The 16758-nt window shown below is 38.3% G+C and overlaps 2 protein-coding genes across 2 annotated transcripts; both read left to right on the plus strand.

The window, feature by feature from the left end:
* Window positions 1–6121: 6121 nt before the first annotated feature.
* si:ch211-153b23.7 (TNFAIP3-interacting protein 3) lies at window positions 6122–12142 on the plus strand. Its single transcript, XM_067519421.1, has 7 exons — window positions 6122–6384; window positions 9219–9369; window positions 9787–9930; window positions 10101–10229; window positions 10330–10578; window positions 10855–10980; window positions 11395–12142. The coding sequence occupies exons 1-7, from the start codon at window positions 6245–6247 to the stop codon at window positions 11620–11622; spliced, it is 1167 nt and encodes a 388-aa protein (XP_067375522.1). The 5' UTR covers window positions 6122–6244; the 3' UTR covers window positions 11623–12142.
* A 1221-nt stretch (window positions 12143–13363) lies between these two features.
* On the plus strand, window positions 13364–16232 carry zgc:174917 (uncharacterized protein LOC565650 homolog). The gene is made up of 7 exons (XM_067519494.1): window positions 13364–13517; window positions 14198–14395; window positions 14519–14756; window positions 14850–14941; window positions 15323–15462; window positions 15558–15662; window positions 15760–16232. The coding sequence occupies exons 2-7, from the start codon at window positions 14266–14268 to the stop codon at window positions 15844–15846; spliced, it is 792 nt and encodes a 263-aa protein (XP_067375595.1). The 5' UTR covers window positions 13364–13517; window positions 14198–14265; the 3' UTR covers window positions 15847–16232.
* The last annotated feature ends 526 nt before the right edge of the window (window positions 16233–16758 follow it).

Raw genomic sequence — 16758 nt, forward strand, 5'->3', positions numbered from 1 at the left:
CACCGTGTTGACTCTTAATCATAAGTGGAGACAAATGCTGGATCAGCTGGAAATGAGATTGTGTATCTAGACATGTTTTTTTTTTTGTCAGACGCATCTGCATGTAATATCAAGTTCTCCACATTTAATCTATCCCAGAGAGATTGCTAGACATCTGACTCTTCGTCAAGGTATCCATGGTTATAGTTCTAACAGTTCTATCTCAAACTTACCATTTCAGCCAGGAAATGTAAACAGTTCCTGTTGTCTCTGCACAGGGGGCCTCTATTTATGGAGTAAATCGTGGTTCTGGATTAAATTTTCTTCTCCTACTGGGTTCAACCCTTTCCAAAAAGCATATGGCTACTAGCTAATGGCCACTGTTCCTCGCTCACAAAGAGGGAGCTACTGTGCCATGTATTCAGAACTTTATATGTCACTGCAGATGGACATAGATGAGGGCTAGATGTATGCGTTGACTACGCTGCTCTGTGCTTGCAATGCCAAGAAACTTAAGACCCCATGGGTCTTGTATGGAACTGCAAATTTTACAAGTTTCCAGACTCAACCATTGAAAAAAAAGAGCTTGCTGCTTTACCAATCTTTTTTATTATGTCTCTGTAGTTCATGTTGTTATGAGCTACTAGGCTATTTTTGTCAAGATGACCTATTGTGATTTTGCTTCCACTGGGCTGAGAAGTTGTTTTGCCAAACAGTATTCTTCTGAAATCTTCAAAAAACATTGATTCATATGCATCTCTCACCACTTTTGATTGTGTTTATTCCTGAAACTTTGTCTTTACATACCTATACTTTCATGGCTGATTATCCCTTGATGTTAGATTCAAATTGTCAGTGTCGGATGGCAGCACTGCCCTCTCTTCCAAAGGATGAACACCACAGAGGAATTACACATTACAGTGTGTGCAGTCATATGTGTATAATGTGTGGGAATATCAGATTTTGGTTAAATGCTACACATATGTTAAATTAATGAGATGTTTTGCAGTCATTGTAGCAGAATACTGTTGAGACAAGGGAAGTGTTACCTTGTGTTGCTGAGAGTCTATTTTTGTTTAACTCCTTATTCTTCCCAGGTCCTTCGATGCTTTGCATGTTGCATACAATCCTTCTATCTATCCCTTAGTTAGACTTCTCAACTCTAAGCTGATTAGGGTTGAAAATTAAATTGTTCAGATGCTTCCTGCTGTTATATTGCGAACTGTTATTGCCCTCACACCTACTCACACCTGTTTACTTGAACAATGTAATTTAATACACAAACTCAAGAAATGCGTGTTGAAGGATGCTATATAGGGTTGGGGCCTCATTTCATCCCTCTCTGCTAGTCAGTGTGAGGCAGGTAGAGCTACTTCAGCTCAACACCATTTCTAATTAAATGAAAAAGATCTAGGCAGCATTTCATTGTAACTGTCCCATCACTCTGAGAGCGTGATTCAAAAGAAGGACATAGTGCAGCTTCATCGTTTTGTAACCTGTTATAAGTCTTACAGCTGATAAACAGAAGTCATAACTACCCAGCTGAGGTTTAGGCCAGATATGCAAAGTGTTTGGATCTACTACTGTGTATAACCTAGACACTAACTGGATCTTTGATGTTTTGTTTCATGGTTAGACAGGATGAAATCATGTTGAGAGATGATCTTTAATGAGCTCACCCATGTTGAAGTACAAAGTAGGGTGACATTAATTCTTAACAGGAGCATTAAAACTTTAGTTAATGGAGAATAGTGAGCATTTGTGAATAAATAGGCAAATTGATAGCAAGTGTCAAATTCAAATGTTGCTTAACTCAGTCTGCCTGCTTTTCTGCAGCAGCTTTTTAGAGGCAATCAGAATGGACAATACAATACATGATAAGCCTGTTTTAGAAAAAAATGTATTTGGCAATTAGCTTGAACCTTGTCTGACAGTGTTTAGTGTTTTCACTAATCCTAATGTAAACGTATTGTGTATATATTAGTGAATTTAGTGTTGCAGAGTTTGATGCCTGCAATACACATAAGTTGGGATGCAGATATGATTACCAATGTGTTACATCACCTTTTTATAATTACTGTTTTCAATTTTTGGAAATTGAGGATACTAATTTTTGCAGTTTAGCAAGAGGAATATTTGCCCATTCATGCTAGATATAAAAACTTCACCCACTCAACAGTCTGTTGCCTGATTCTCGTTTTAATGATGTGCAATAGATTTTAATTAGGAGACCGATTTGGACTGCAGGCAAAGCCAGTCGCGCACGCACACTGTGCGTCTATGAAGCCACAGTGTTGTAACATTTGCAGAATGAGGTCTTAAATTGTTCTGCTGAAATGTCCACTGACTTCCCTGGAAAAGATGTTACCTTAACAGCGGCATATGTCTCTCTAACATTCCCAGTACATGTATGTCTTGGCGTTGATGCAGTAGTTTTACAAAGTATTCTCAAGCTGGTGGTCATAAATTTATAATTTTAGTGAATCCAGTTTTTAGCAATCATGTCTGGAGAAAGAGTAAACGGTGCTTTTGTTGGGGACTATTTTTAGGAGGATTAATACATATTTGGTGCTCTTGTGAGTCCTGCAGCAGTGTATGGTTAGATGGTCCTAAATAAAGTACAGTGAGTGTGTTCAACGAAAGGACAAATGCATGCTTTTAAACCCTTGTGAGGACTAGTCTACAGAGGTAGTAATTAACTTATTTATTTGTATTTTTCCTCTTCTTCTTTTTTGTTTTGTCACTCTAGACCAAACTCGCTCTCAGTCACATGATATCACTTTAGCACTTTGCACACTTACCCCTGGAGACTTAAACATTGGTTTTTCACTTGCAATATGTACTAGTAGTCAAATTACCAAGCCCTGTAAAAAGACTGTAATAAAAGCTCTTAAGTAGAAAAGTAGAATGGGAATCAGAGCCTTTAACTATCAAGATCCTGTCCTGTGGAAGTGGCTCCCAATGCAAATTCAGGGGGCAGGCACCCTCTCAACTTTTAACACTAGGCTTAAAAGCTTTTTGATAAAGCTTATACTTAGAGCTGGTTCAGTCACTCTGAACTGCTGTAGCGCTTAGTTGTAGACTTAGACAGCTGAGGGACCCCTCCCAAGTGCACTGAGCTCCTCCCTTCCTCTCTCTCTTCTCTCCATATATTTATATTTCACCACAGCATGACATTAACTTTGTGCAATCTTTTGCCAGTAGTTGTGCTTCTCCCTCTGTGTCTCCCTCTCTGTACCTTTCTGCAGGTGTCCCTAGCTTTGAAGCATTGTGTTTCCAGTGTACAGCTGCTGGTTCTAACAACCTGCTCAATGTTTTGTTGTTGCTTCCTCTCCACTGTTGCCTAGAGCTTGCTCAAGGGAATTGTATTGGGTTTCCTCTGCCTATCTGTGTAGTCTTGACTTTATTATATAAAGTGCATTGAGATGAATATGCTGTAAATTGGCATTATATAAATAAAGTTTGAATAAAAATAAAAAATTAAATTAAAAACAGCGGTAGTAGTAGTAGTATTATGCTGACGTTTTCAGATTTCTAAATTCAAGCTTCATTGTTCTGGATTACATGACACAGTAACTCAGTAACATTGTACCTGCCTGCGTTCACCACTTAAAACTTTTATTTCTAACACACTGTTTTACAGTGTCTTTTGTCTCTGTAAATATAAAAATGTCTGTGTCAGTGTTGTTGAGTGCACTACCTCTAGCTGTGTTAGACAGAACAGTGGTGCAACATTACAAGTGATCAATAACAATTTAGAAATGCTGTTCTTTTTATCTGTACAACTATCTTCTGTTTTCCATTGCCAGAGTCTTTAATATATTGCCTGTTTGGTCCCTGTCTTTTATATTATTGACAGCTTGGACATTTAAGATAACCTTTAGATCCTTTGTTCTGCATATAAACATGTCCTTCTTCTTTTGAGGACACACATGCCTTTGGCCTCATCTTTTTCTCGACTTCTTGTTGCTTTCTATATTCATAAGTGATGCATTTAAATTAGCTAATAAATTTTTTTTGCTTAAAATATAATTAATGTGACATTGTTTTATAGAAGTGCTCTTTGTAGGTCTGCATGCAATTCATTCTCAATCTGTTCTTAATTTGCTGGTCAGTGCAGATAAATGTAACCAGGTCTGCTGCACTGGCCTCATAACAAAAGCACTTAGAGTGTGTGTTTGAGTAAATGTCAGCTTTGCATGTAAGCTCCTCCACCTGTCAATTCCCTTTGTAGTAAACCAGGAAAGAACTTTTTAATGCATCATCAAGTTTTGATTAAAAAAATCCTCAGAGCCTACACTTCCACTCACACATGCAGTCACACGGAAGCGCTCCTTTATATTGATGCACTCAATCACTGAACGTGGAGCAGCAACTGGTGAAGAATGTATTTTGGTTCTAGTGAATCTGCACAGAGACCAAGTGCTAAAGAGTCTCATTTGGTCTAGTTTAGTAACCCTGACTTTTGGTCTTTTAGCTAATGAAGAATTCAGCTCAGACACATGCAGGAACATCGGTAACTCAGCAAAGCTATCCAGCTCTCACTCATCTTCACTCTGTAGGACACTCTCTATTCCTCTTTACGATCTCCTGTTGGACTCAAAATCAATCGCTCCATGGAGCAGCAGCCCATTTGTCCTTGGCTTTGACAGGAGTTTGGGTCAATAAAGGCACCGCATTTCTACTCCCTTGTTGGGCCTTCCAGCAAAGCCTCTGCTTGGCACAGCAATACTGTGGCATTCATGATAGATGGCACAGACATATGAATGGAATCACTGGAGCAAGTCAGAGCCACTGGGCAGCGCTGACATATTTTGTTGCCTCTGCTGCATTCGACTCATGGTTGTGCATCAGATGATAAAATGACAACTTTGACTCAGCACTACCAATCTGCAAACCACAATAGAAAAAAAACAAAGAATAATCTGCTCCTGGCGCCTTAATTAATGTATACCAGTGTCAATAGTTCAATGACTGTGAAGCATTAGTTTGTGGGTTAGCCAGTAAACATGATGGAACATTTAGTAATCAGGTGGTGAGGAACACAACTTGATATGAATCATAAAGCTGCAACTGCTAAAACTGCAAAAACAACTGTTTGCTAGTTCGCCATATCCACAATATTTCAGTGTTGGGTTCACAACTGGTTTCCTCTGCCAAATCAAAAATCTGTTATTGCAGACATGGATAGTTGAGACGTTTCAGTTTAGAGGAAGGTAATGGAGAACTCAGATAATGGGCTGACACTGTCTTCCCTATAAAGCCAAGCTTTTAGTGTGACTAAAAACATTTAGCGTTTTTTTTTTTTTATACTAAACTAAATATCACAGGCTTTCCAATAAAAAGGAAACAGAAGTGGTGATATTTTTAAATGGGATGCTTCAATACACGTGCAGCATCAACCTTTGACAAATGGTCCTTATTTATCACACGTGGCCTTACATCTGTTGGACTTAGCATTTAAGAGAACATTTAGCAAATGAGTTTAGTAAATTTATTATCTTAGCATTAATAAAAGATAGCTTAGCATGACTAAGAGGATAATTAACCAAAATCCTTTAATTTACTGTATTTTACCTATGATGAAGGTGCAATTTACTAATTAACCTGTTGCAGCCCGCTTCCCCCCATTCCCAGTAATGACCACATTGGTGAATGCAATGAGCTGACCCTATTATTATTTGTCATGAATAGATGCATGCGTTATCAGTATTATCAAATACATGTCTTGCAATATATAATCATGCAGAAATTCAGCAGAAATCTATTCAGCCCCCCCCACCTTTAGTCCTTTCCTGAATTGGGCATTTAAAAACACCAGGCAACAGCTTGGATAACAGGCAAAAGTCTCTTAGCACACACACACACACACACACACACACACACACTTACACAGTGTATATACTACACAGTTTCAACCCCTGTGTGGAGTTTCCCAAATTCTCCAAATTATGTCAAAAGAAAACAACATGTCAGCTTAGTCAAAATGTTTAATACCATAGAATCTTAATGTGCGAGGTACAATACACTTAAACAAATAACCAGAGTGGGAGAGCCCCTCTTAAACATAAAGCTCACCAAGTGTGACCGTGTCACTTCCTATTCTGTAAACTGCATCATGGGTCTGGGCTACTTCCTCTTTTGATACGTATCAATACTGACGACACTATTTACTCTCCACCACATGCTTAGCGGAGGATTTGTTCAAAGAAACCTTGTGCTGTATACAGCACTGTTTTAAATTTGGATTAAAGTGAAGTCAGCCATGGATGGAGATTTGCTGTCTTTGACATCTTCCTCATCTACATCATCAGCAGCAGCAGGATCCCAGAAAGACAGCATACCTAAGAGTGACAGCAGCCTCACACAGAGCCAACAGGAACACAAATCATCTGAAGAATTATGGTATGTTCATGCTTCATTGAAATAAAAACAGGAACACCAAATACAGTAGTTTAAACTTCAACCAGCAACAGCCTTAGAAAACAATCGATCAGCTACTATTGGACAGAGTGTTTACAAATATTAAATATTTCTCAAAAGGTAAGTTAAGGTGCTATTTATATACTGTAGTACATGGGTTCCTGTAGCTGAGCCTACCCTTGCTCCCTTGATATATATACTGATATATACTGATCTCGCAATTTGTCTTTGATTACTGTAACATCTGAAGCTCTAGAGATTGTTTAAAAACCGTTAATTACATGTAGTGATCCTTTGATCGTGTTTGTAGATTTGATTTATGTGTAAAATAGTTTAGTTTAGTGAAAGGAAGACTAAAGAGTGACTGCGGAGTTTCCCGTGAGGTCATGGAGATAGAGTTTATTATTTCACAATATTCATTCACTCTCTGATATTTTAAAATATTCAATATCTTTTACATAATTACACTTCTGTTGTATTTAGGTGACTCATAGTCATGGTTCCTAATGTGAACACACTTTCTAAATGCCATGACTACCTACACAATGAATAGTCTGTCCTGAAATAACCATGTTGAAATAGTGAAACTTCCCACTTCTCTCCTCTGTCAGGGGATCTTATTGTGGTCACTGACCAGCTGCTCGCTGAGTCTTATAGCTAGATTGATACTTGCCACCAGCAAGAATGAAAGCTACTATGTTGTTCTTTATTATGTGCCATGTTAGTATATTAGCATATTACTGCACGAGGCAGCAGCATCTTGGTGTACATCCAGGATGGCATAAGATTGAAAACGTAGTTAAAAAGGGTCACACAGTGTATGCGGGCTGTCAGAGAAGCCAAAAGAGAAAAGACTCTGGATCAGGGAAAGATGGATCATGGTGTGGTCCCAGTAGAAAGGCTGAATGCACAATGCTGATGTGCCAAGACAGGGTATTTAACACTGTGTATGTTAGCATTTTGTGTTCATACTGGCCACAACTTCAAGGCTTCATTTCATTTTGCTTAGTTCTCAGCTTCCGCATTCATTCTGCAATTCCCAAATGGCAGGGGTGATGGGTCACTTTGGATGATTAAGGTATTATGGAACATAAAGAGCCTTTACTAAGGGCCTGTCCTGCCTTGTTCGATTAATAACGTACAAACATTTATGAAGATTTTTTTCTCTAGTATGATATATTTTCTAATAATGTTACCTTAAATATATAATATATAAGTTATCGTTCAACATTTTGGGAAATTCCCCTTCATCGTCTGAGTTATATGAGAAGAGACTATTCATGTTTGTACATTAGAATTCCTAAATTCCCTTTAGGAATTTGCTATGTTGCAATCGCTTCAATTAATTAAGCCAAACCCCTGTGAATTCTGTGCAACCTTGCAACTTTAAAACATCATAAAAACATTGCAACATGCATCACTGTTTTTTAGAAAAGGCATTTTAGGCTGCAACAATCAAAAAAAAAGTTCTCGGGGGTCTGATTACGGACAGCACCAGGGTGCTAAGTAGCACTGTATATGTTGTTTCTTTGGGATTGTACAGAAATCACTGTGTCAAAACAAGGAGGTGATATTTCACAGGAGGTGTTACTCTTACAAAAAACATGAAAAAAATCCCCACAGACTGTCTCGCTTGAACAGCAAAATGTATTAATTTGCAGCATTTTTTTTCTCTTGGAACTTGGTCAGTTATATAACATGAACATTAGATACATTCAAAACCACCTGCAATTATACAGTTACAGTAATCCAGTAGTGAACAAGATCACCTTGAGTGAACACGCCCACCTTCATGTTTCACTGTTGAGTCAGGAGGAGGTCACTGTAAGATTGCCAGGCAACAAGTGGAAACTCCAGTCCCACCTCTCCACCCTGTAATAGTAAGACTTTTAGGGGGGTTTCCGTTGGTTTTTTATTACCTTTGGTGCTAGCTAGTTAAATAGTTTCACTGTTCCCTGTCTTTAGCTTAACTATCACCAGAAATGCATAGATACTTACATGCTATTTTGGCATTAAATAGACTTTCATGTTTACATTTGCGCTGCCTTAACCTGACAATACAAATCTCTGAAATGGTGTAACACCACTTTTCACATAGCAGGACTCTGTAAATAAGTGGATGGAAGCATGTGTTTGCGTGGGAGCTTAGCCTCAAGAGATGATCGCAGAGTGAATCTTTGTAGCACTTAGCTCTCTGACGTTACAGCCATCCTACTATGTTTGTGTGAAGACACCCTGAGGCCTACATGCAGAGCTCTGTGTTCTTCCCTGAGCAGATTCCCCCGGGGCTTTAGATCTCCACAGCTTCCCTGTCAGCTATTTCTTTTAGAGAAGACCTCACAACAGGGCGGGGGAAAAGAAAGCTAGTTTGATTAATTAATCTTTGCAGATATTTTTTTCTCCTGGAGATTTAATAGAAATCCACATTTTCCAGGGATCATCACCCACATTGTTTCCAGAGGCTGTCAATATGCAAATGCGTCTCATAGTAAACACAGACTTTATTGGCCAGAGAAAAGATGCAGAGAAATCTATCCTTGTATGTGTGTGCGTGTGTGTTTGTGTGTGAGAGTGACTTTCTTGAGTGCATTATATGACTGTGCATGCATGTGTATGCGTGGGTGTGCATAATAGCGCCGACTCGATCCTCTGTGAGTGCACTCTATGCGAGTGGGTGTTCAAAAGTGCCCTGACGTTCTTTTGAGCGTACACTACATGTGTATGCTTATTAATGGAAATTTTCTGCCAGTGTTCTTATTCCTGTCTTTATTTATGTCACATATCTGTACAATAAAAAGTGCGTGGTGTGTGTGCAGGACGGAGGATGTGAGTCCTGGGGGCGAAAGGTTATTGTCTACAGAGGAACAGGTCACTCTGATCACAGAGAGTATGACAGTCACCTCCACTGACCAAGAGAAACTGCTGTTGCTCAATAACAACACTGAGCTCCGTAGAGTCAACAAAGAGGTACGACATCATTTTAAACAGGTGCAAGTTTGATACAAGTCGGCATTTGATGTTGGCAATTACATTTTGTTCTCCTGGACAACCGTGGGTGGTGTGTGAAAACTGCTGCTAAGCTGTGAAAAATCATCATTAAAGTAACATTCACAAATACAACCTTTGCTTTCTGATTTCAATTATATAGTGCTTCTGGTAAAATGGAGACAGAGGGATAAGATTCTTTCAACTGATGAAGGCTATCATATATTAAGGGAAAGCTCATGTTTAAAGTGTCTTAATGTATCCCACTGAACTGAATTTACTTCCTAATGGCCACATTGCTGTGATGACAGACGGGCAGTGATACTGGTAAAGACTGAAGTAATGATGGTATCAGTAGTGGAGGCATTATGTGTTGTTGAGCATTATGGTATGTTACAGCTGATGAAGTTGAATGAAGACTGGGACCAGGTGTACCGCAGTGCTACACTGGGTCTACAACACAGAGTAGAGGCTTTGGAGCTGGAGAACACCGCCATCAAACAGCTCAACAGTAGACTACTGCTCAAAGTGGAGCATCAACAGGTAAACATACAGCGTCACATCAAGCACTCACAAAACCTCAAGATTAGTGCACAGAGGCAGAACCAGTCACTGTATGGGGGAATTCCTGTGCTGTGGGTAATCGCTTGCAGCATTGTGGTAGATAACACTTGTGATTTAAATGTGTAATTTGTACTACTCTACTGGTGCAGAGTGCAAAGGAGTACTATGAGCAAGCGTTAATGCAAGAGCTCAAGAAGAACCAGGAACTTCAAGAATACATACGGTTATTGGAAAGCAGGATGCACCGTCCAGACAGAGAATGCAGACATGCCAAACAGGTATCATGTCTCCAACACGTCTGTTGATATGATCAATTTTGTAAATTATTTTATGTCTGTATTCACTTGAATGTCACTTTGTCTTGTGTTTGCACTGAAGGGAAGCTTTAATGCTCTGGTACGTGGTCCTCTTTCATGCCCTACTGGTAATCTACCCATGGGTCCCGACCTGTCACCCAGTTACATCTCAGAATACCCGGCCTCATCCTCCTTTTTTCCAGTTCCTTCTCTCCCAGAGGCTGGGCAGCAGGGAAAAAGCAATACCAGCAGTGCCCCACCAGGAGCACTGGGAGGCTCCCAGCAAGAAATGCAGGACCTAAAAGAGCAGCTGGAGACACTAAGATGTCAGGTAGACTGCCGTCTTCAGCACAGCATTCAAAATACCTACCCATTTTAGATGTGATGAGAGCAGAACTGATGTCAACTCACTGTTGCCAGGGAAAGATTTGCTTGATACTTAAAAGGGGACTTGAATTAGATGGTAGAAGTGCACAACCATGTGGTGGCTCGATGCAGATATGAAATTTGTTCACAGCATGATAAAAAAAAGTTCCAATTTATCTTCAGATCCCAAGATACAGCCTTGCTATTGGTTCTTTTCCATATTGATGTTTTGTGTCAGCAGACCCAGATTTATGAAGCAGAATACGAAACGGAGCATAATGACCACAAACATACACTGCAGGAGAACCGGAGGCTGAGGAGGAAGAGAGAAGAGATGCGCCAACAGGTGGCACTACTCCAAGAGCAGGTAGTGTTTTACTGTAATTGTCTGCACACTTGAGTATACACCCATATACACACAAAAACACAGACACACAAATGCAATTGACACTCATGTACATTCACATTTAAAAGTGATTAATGTTATTTTTTGTTAAGTCTTAAAGCACAACCAACAAAAAATGACTGAAAGGTGCAGTCCTGCAATTTATTTTATGGTAGGGGAGGATGGTTTATTGTTTATTAAATACGTAATAAATATGGATCATATAGGTAATGCAGTTCAATCAAAGCCTCGGTTGAAATATACTCTAGTATTTGTATGAGTTAAAATAAATCCACATTCCCTCAAGGGATTTAAAATAACCTGTTTCGGTAAAAATGCCAATATTTTACCGACATTGTCATTTCTTTAACTGATGGTGTTCCGACATTGTTACAGCTCAAGGTTTATGAGGATGACTTCAGACGGGAGCGCTCTGACAAACAGATGCTGCAGCGGCTGCTGTTAAAGAAAACACATCCAAACAAGGACCCTGTGCTTATTCATCGCTGCAACAATGAGCAGCAGCCACAAGGGGGAGACAAGAGGACACAAAGTGGAGAGAAAAGAAAACAGCACCACCCACTGTGCCCCAAGCATCCAGACAGAGAAAAGGATTCTGGATGAGGCTCAAAGGGAGAAAATCAGGAACATGCTCGCATTGTGCATTGTGAATTAAATCCATGGAAACAAAAGTAATGAATCTGTCTGAAACAGATGAAATTTGTACTCACCCTTATATAGAAAACCAAGAGAGCACTGTTATGTAAGTGTTGGACTAAACAAAGTCTTTAAGCAGTTGTAGGTCTGCTGTTTCTCTGATCTCTCTGCAAACAGCAGCTGAAAGTTTTGTTGTTGCTAAACTTCATTACAACTTCATAACAACTGAAATTTAAATGTTAAATTTTAGCCTACAGGCAACTTCAATATATAATCAGTGACCAGTTACTTAGTACACTCAAACACACACGCACACACACACACAAACACACATATATAGAGAGAGTGTGTGTGCGTATGTGTATCTCAAATGTATTGTAAGTGTCAATTTCAGCTACTATCAGTCACACTGAAGACACTTTCTGTTTTAATATATTTTCTTTCAAAGCACTTTAAATATAAAAATAAAGTGAATAATAACAATTGATCTAAGCATGCTGACTGTTTTTTCTGACTGTTTCAACAAGAGAAAAACGCCCACATTTATACCTTTATGATATTATTTTAATTAATTACTAAAATATTTTAAAGCCTGTTCTATTCTTAGTTTAACTGTTTTAATCAAACAGCCCAGCTTCTAAGAATGTACCTGCAGTTTACCCAGAAAGTCAGATAAGGAAGTAGTTTTATTGGTGATCAGCGACCCAGAAAAAGCTATTATAAATCAGTGTGTTCCCTCTTTTTGCTTTATCATTTAAGGAAGGTGACGCATTTACTTGCGGTTCTTTCCTGGTCATTAGTCCACATTATAATGAAAACAGCAGACACATATCAGTCACACAGTCATTCTGTGATCCGGGGTTTTCCTCTGTATATGCTGTCATCAGCCTTCCCGTAAGAAGTTGCAAAACACTATTGGAATATATCAAACCCAAAGTGGCTGACACTAATACTGTTACTGAAGACATAGAACTCTATTGTTTCTAAAGGTATTCCCTCATTTTGGTGTTTTGATAATGGTGGTGTTGAATGTTGTATAATGTGTAACCCTAACATCCAAGATAGGTTCTCAATTGAGTTGAGGTCTTCTATCTACATCACATCACTTGCCAAACCAGCTCTTCGTGTCCTGTATAGGTGCATCTAATGTTGCTTTTCCACTAATTTATTCAGGTTATTCTTTACTTATCTGTATATAGTTTGTTTTACATTATTAATTAACATAATGTGCATATAATGATAATAATATTAATATTAATAATAATAATAATAATAATAATAATAATAATAATAATAATAATAATAATAATAATAATAATAATAATAATAATAATAATAATAATAATAATAATCAGGTATTTATTTCATATCCATTCTTTACCCAACCTCAATCTGACCACACAGAAATTACTTTGTCTTGTCTTGTCGTGTTTTGATTCTTTCCTGTCCAGAAATTAAAAATAAGGTTATGATCATCAGGAAACCTCAACACAAACCTAACACAATAATGCTTATTGTGTCAGTTAAAAATAGCCTCACACTCCTTGTTTCATTTGTTTGTTTTGCAATGACAACATTTCTGTGACTGAAAATGACACAACAGGGGCACGTAGCTCCTGAGAAGTAAGAAGTAAGTTTCCAGTTGGTTTCATGTTACTCTCTCTGATTGCTTAATCACACTTTGACTTCAAAGAAAAGATCTTCATTGTGATGTCACAGGTTTTTTTTAGACCATGATTTATGATGCTGCCAAAGGAAATCGAGTTTCGCCAAGTTCTCTCTGCACTATATAATCACTGCAACAGAAGAGTGACAGCATCCTGAGTCTGGACTCCAAGAGAGAGCAAGAAAAGACTGAACAGGTATGAAATACTAACTGCAATTATTAAATTGACAGGTATAGTGACTTTTACACAATTAATTACTTATTACATTAAAAATGTATGTGTTATATAGCTGTAGGTGTAGATTTACCATACAAATGTTTTAAAAGTATTTAAACTGCTAATAGTATAAAACATAAAAAGCTAGAACACATCTTAAGTTTTTGCCAATCTAATGATTTCAAGTCATTTGGCATTATTAAAAGGACATGCGTGTTTTCTGATTTAAACTGTAGTGTTGGCACTTTGACCCAATCAAAACACTATAAGCTACAAAGTAATACTCACCTGTACAATTCAATTTTCCTGTGAAGCCAAAAGGACTGTGTTCAGTGGTCTCTGTCTTGTCCACTGCTCAGTCTTCTTGTCTTGCTTGGGGCAGCAGATAATTATAACTTAACAAAGAGACTCTGAATATACACAACAAACCTGTTTCACATGGATTCTGAGGTGTAGTCCTTTTACTTATATTGGTCTTGAAGGAAAAGAACAAGGTGGTGCTCAGTGTGATGTGTAGGTGTGCAGGGCATGCATTTATAAACAGCAAATGTTTAAATTATCATAAAAGTCAGAAAATAAGTTGAATGTAATTTTTTTTAGCATTGGATTCTGTCCTAATTAAACTCGACTTTCTCTCTCTCTTTTCTTCATCCCAACAGCACAAACAGTGTCTGCCGTATAAGTTTTGAAAATCCTGAGGCATCAGCAGCAAAACACTTTTATAGAGATGACTTCAGCTACAGCTAAAATGCAGGAGATCTACAACAAGCAGGGCTACCTCTCAGCACTGCCTGTGTTGAATGAGACAGAGCTGAAGGATGCCAGACATGCCTTTTCTGAGCTGGAGAAGGAGTTTGGTAAGTACCACTAGGAGGTAATGAGGAAAAGATGAATCAAAATAACAACTCATATTAAACAAATAAAACTGTGATGAGGCATCAACAGTGCACTATACACTGTACTTTTTTGTGTATGTGCAGGTGAAGAGTACACCCAGTACAGCCTTCACAATGTTCACCTTAAGTACCCGTGGGTGAAGGATCTGACCAAACACCCGCGTCTCTTGGAAGTGGTCCAAGCTGTACTGGGCCCTGATGTAATCCTGCTGGATTCTCGCTTCATCTGTAAATACCCAACTCTTAAACCAGAACAAATCTTGGACAATAAAGAAGGCGGAGACAATGTACTTCCCTACGTGGCTTGGCATCAGGATATGAGGTAGATTTTACATACTGAATAACCACAGAGATAGGTTTTGGATTCTGTAAAGGTGCGTTCTTCCTAAATATACTGTAACTGTTGTGTTCACAGATATTGGGGTATTGATGGTGGCCCTGTTCTTTCTGTGTGGCTCGCTTTGGATGACTCGCAGAAAGAGAACGGTGCCCTTCAGGTTATACCAGGTACTAACATACATCAGCTACACCATAAGAATGCTCCTTATTCATGATTGCATACTTAGCCAATCTTCTGGCATTCAAAAACGGTAAAGGGCTGCTTATGTAGGGCTTTTGTCCAAGGACTTTATGTTTCCTTTTTTCACCCATTCAAACACTCATTCACACACCAATGGCATTGAGTGCAAACATGCAAGGTGCTCACCTGACCCACCAGGAGCAACTTAGCGTTCAGTGTCTTGCCCAAGATGAGATTTCTCGAGGAAAAGCTTTTCACAAGTTCTTGAAAAAACTTAAACAAGCATTTGGTTTTTAGAAATAAAAAAAATCAATTTCTTTTATCAACCCGTTGCATCACAGAGTCGTCCCTTCTTTGTGCCACTGTAGGTAGCCACGGCTCTGGTATGTTGCCCCATCGCCCAGCCACACGCCCTGGAAACATGCTTTCTGTCAATCAGGAGATCCCAGAGGAGCTGGTGCAAGTGGAAGAAACTGTGTTTTGCCCTCTGTCAGCTGGACAGATGTCTGTGAGTTAATTTTAATGTCAAAAAAAGCAAGGTTATAAATGTTCTTGCTTACAATACAAAGTATATTAATTATGACTATTGATTTGTTGTAATAGATTCATGATGGACTCTTAGTCCATGGCAGTGATGCCAACACCTCACTGAAGAGGCGCTGTGGATTTGTCATCCGTTACGTTCCCACTTGTGCATATCCCATAGAGGTGAGTCAATATCATCAATCAATACAGTATTATTTCGATGTCCCTAATAGTATTCAACCTTTCTGTACTGACCCTGACTCTTTACTGCTTCTTTTAGGATCCTGATCGTCCCAGGAAATTTCATGCAACAGTGTTAATCAGTGGAACGGACAAGTTCAATCATTTCTCCAACCAAAGCAAATGAGTTGTTCCAGTAGCTCAACTCACACGAGCAGCTGCTTCTACACTTAACACTGATATGTCTTACTTATATCTAATGTCTTTTCTGTGTGTGAATAATGCAATCATGGGAAGTATCTGGAGATTGTGTGGTGGAGTTTGTACTATATTGTGAAATTTGAACAATGAAATATTGTTAATTGTTCAGAAAATGTGCCAGCAGTGTTGTGCCATGAACAGACTTTACCAGGTACCATAAAATGAAAAAATAATAATAATAACTCAACACAATGTTTTGAAATTACAGATTTCTATTTTCCTGTTTCATCTACATGTTGCTTTATTTATATTGCTATATTTTTGCATAATTAAAATCTTGGCCTTATAAATCAATAAAGTTTTGAAATATAATCCAAGTGACACTGTCTTTTTATTGAAAGTACTATTTTCTAAAACAAATACAGAATCTTCCAAATTTATATGAACACTTAAATAAAGTAGAAACAGTTTCCGTGTTAAATATCCACCTACAAACTATAGATATAAATTAAACAAAAATATATGATTTAAGACTTTAAGACATTCATGGTTTAGTGGATTAACATGAATTCCGACTGAGCTCTATAAATATGTTATTTATTTTGGGCCCAGTAATACATAATGCCAGTGCTTTATTTTGATAAAGTAAAAATCTAATTTGTAGAGTAGCTTTTAGTAAAAATCTACAAAACAGTACATTGACAATAAAATATCAGACTAGTTAACTCTTAACACAACATGTAAACTCAAACATTCAGAATTCGATTGGTGTCTTCTAAACCCTGACATTTGTTTCTTATGAATGGCATGGAATAAAAGCAGAGCAGCTTACTATTGATATGAGCACTAGCTTCTATATATCTAATTCACCACACCAGTTGTCTGAGCATATGACTTG

The sequence above is a fragment of the Channa argus genome, chromosome 10, assembly GCF_033026475.1.
Source record: "Channa argus isolate prfri chromosome 10, Channa argus male v1.0, whole genome shotgun sequence".
NCBI lineage: Eukaryota > Metazoa > Chordata > Actinopteri > Anabantiformes > Channidae > Channa > Channa argus.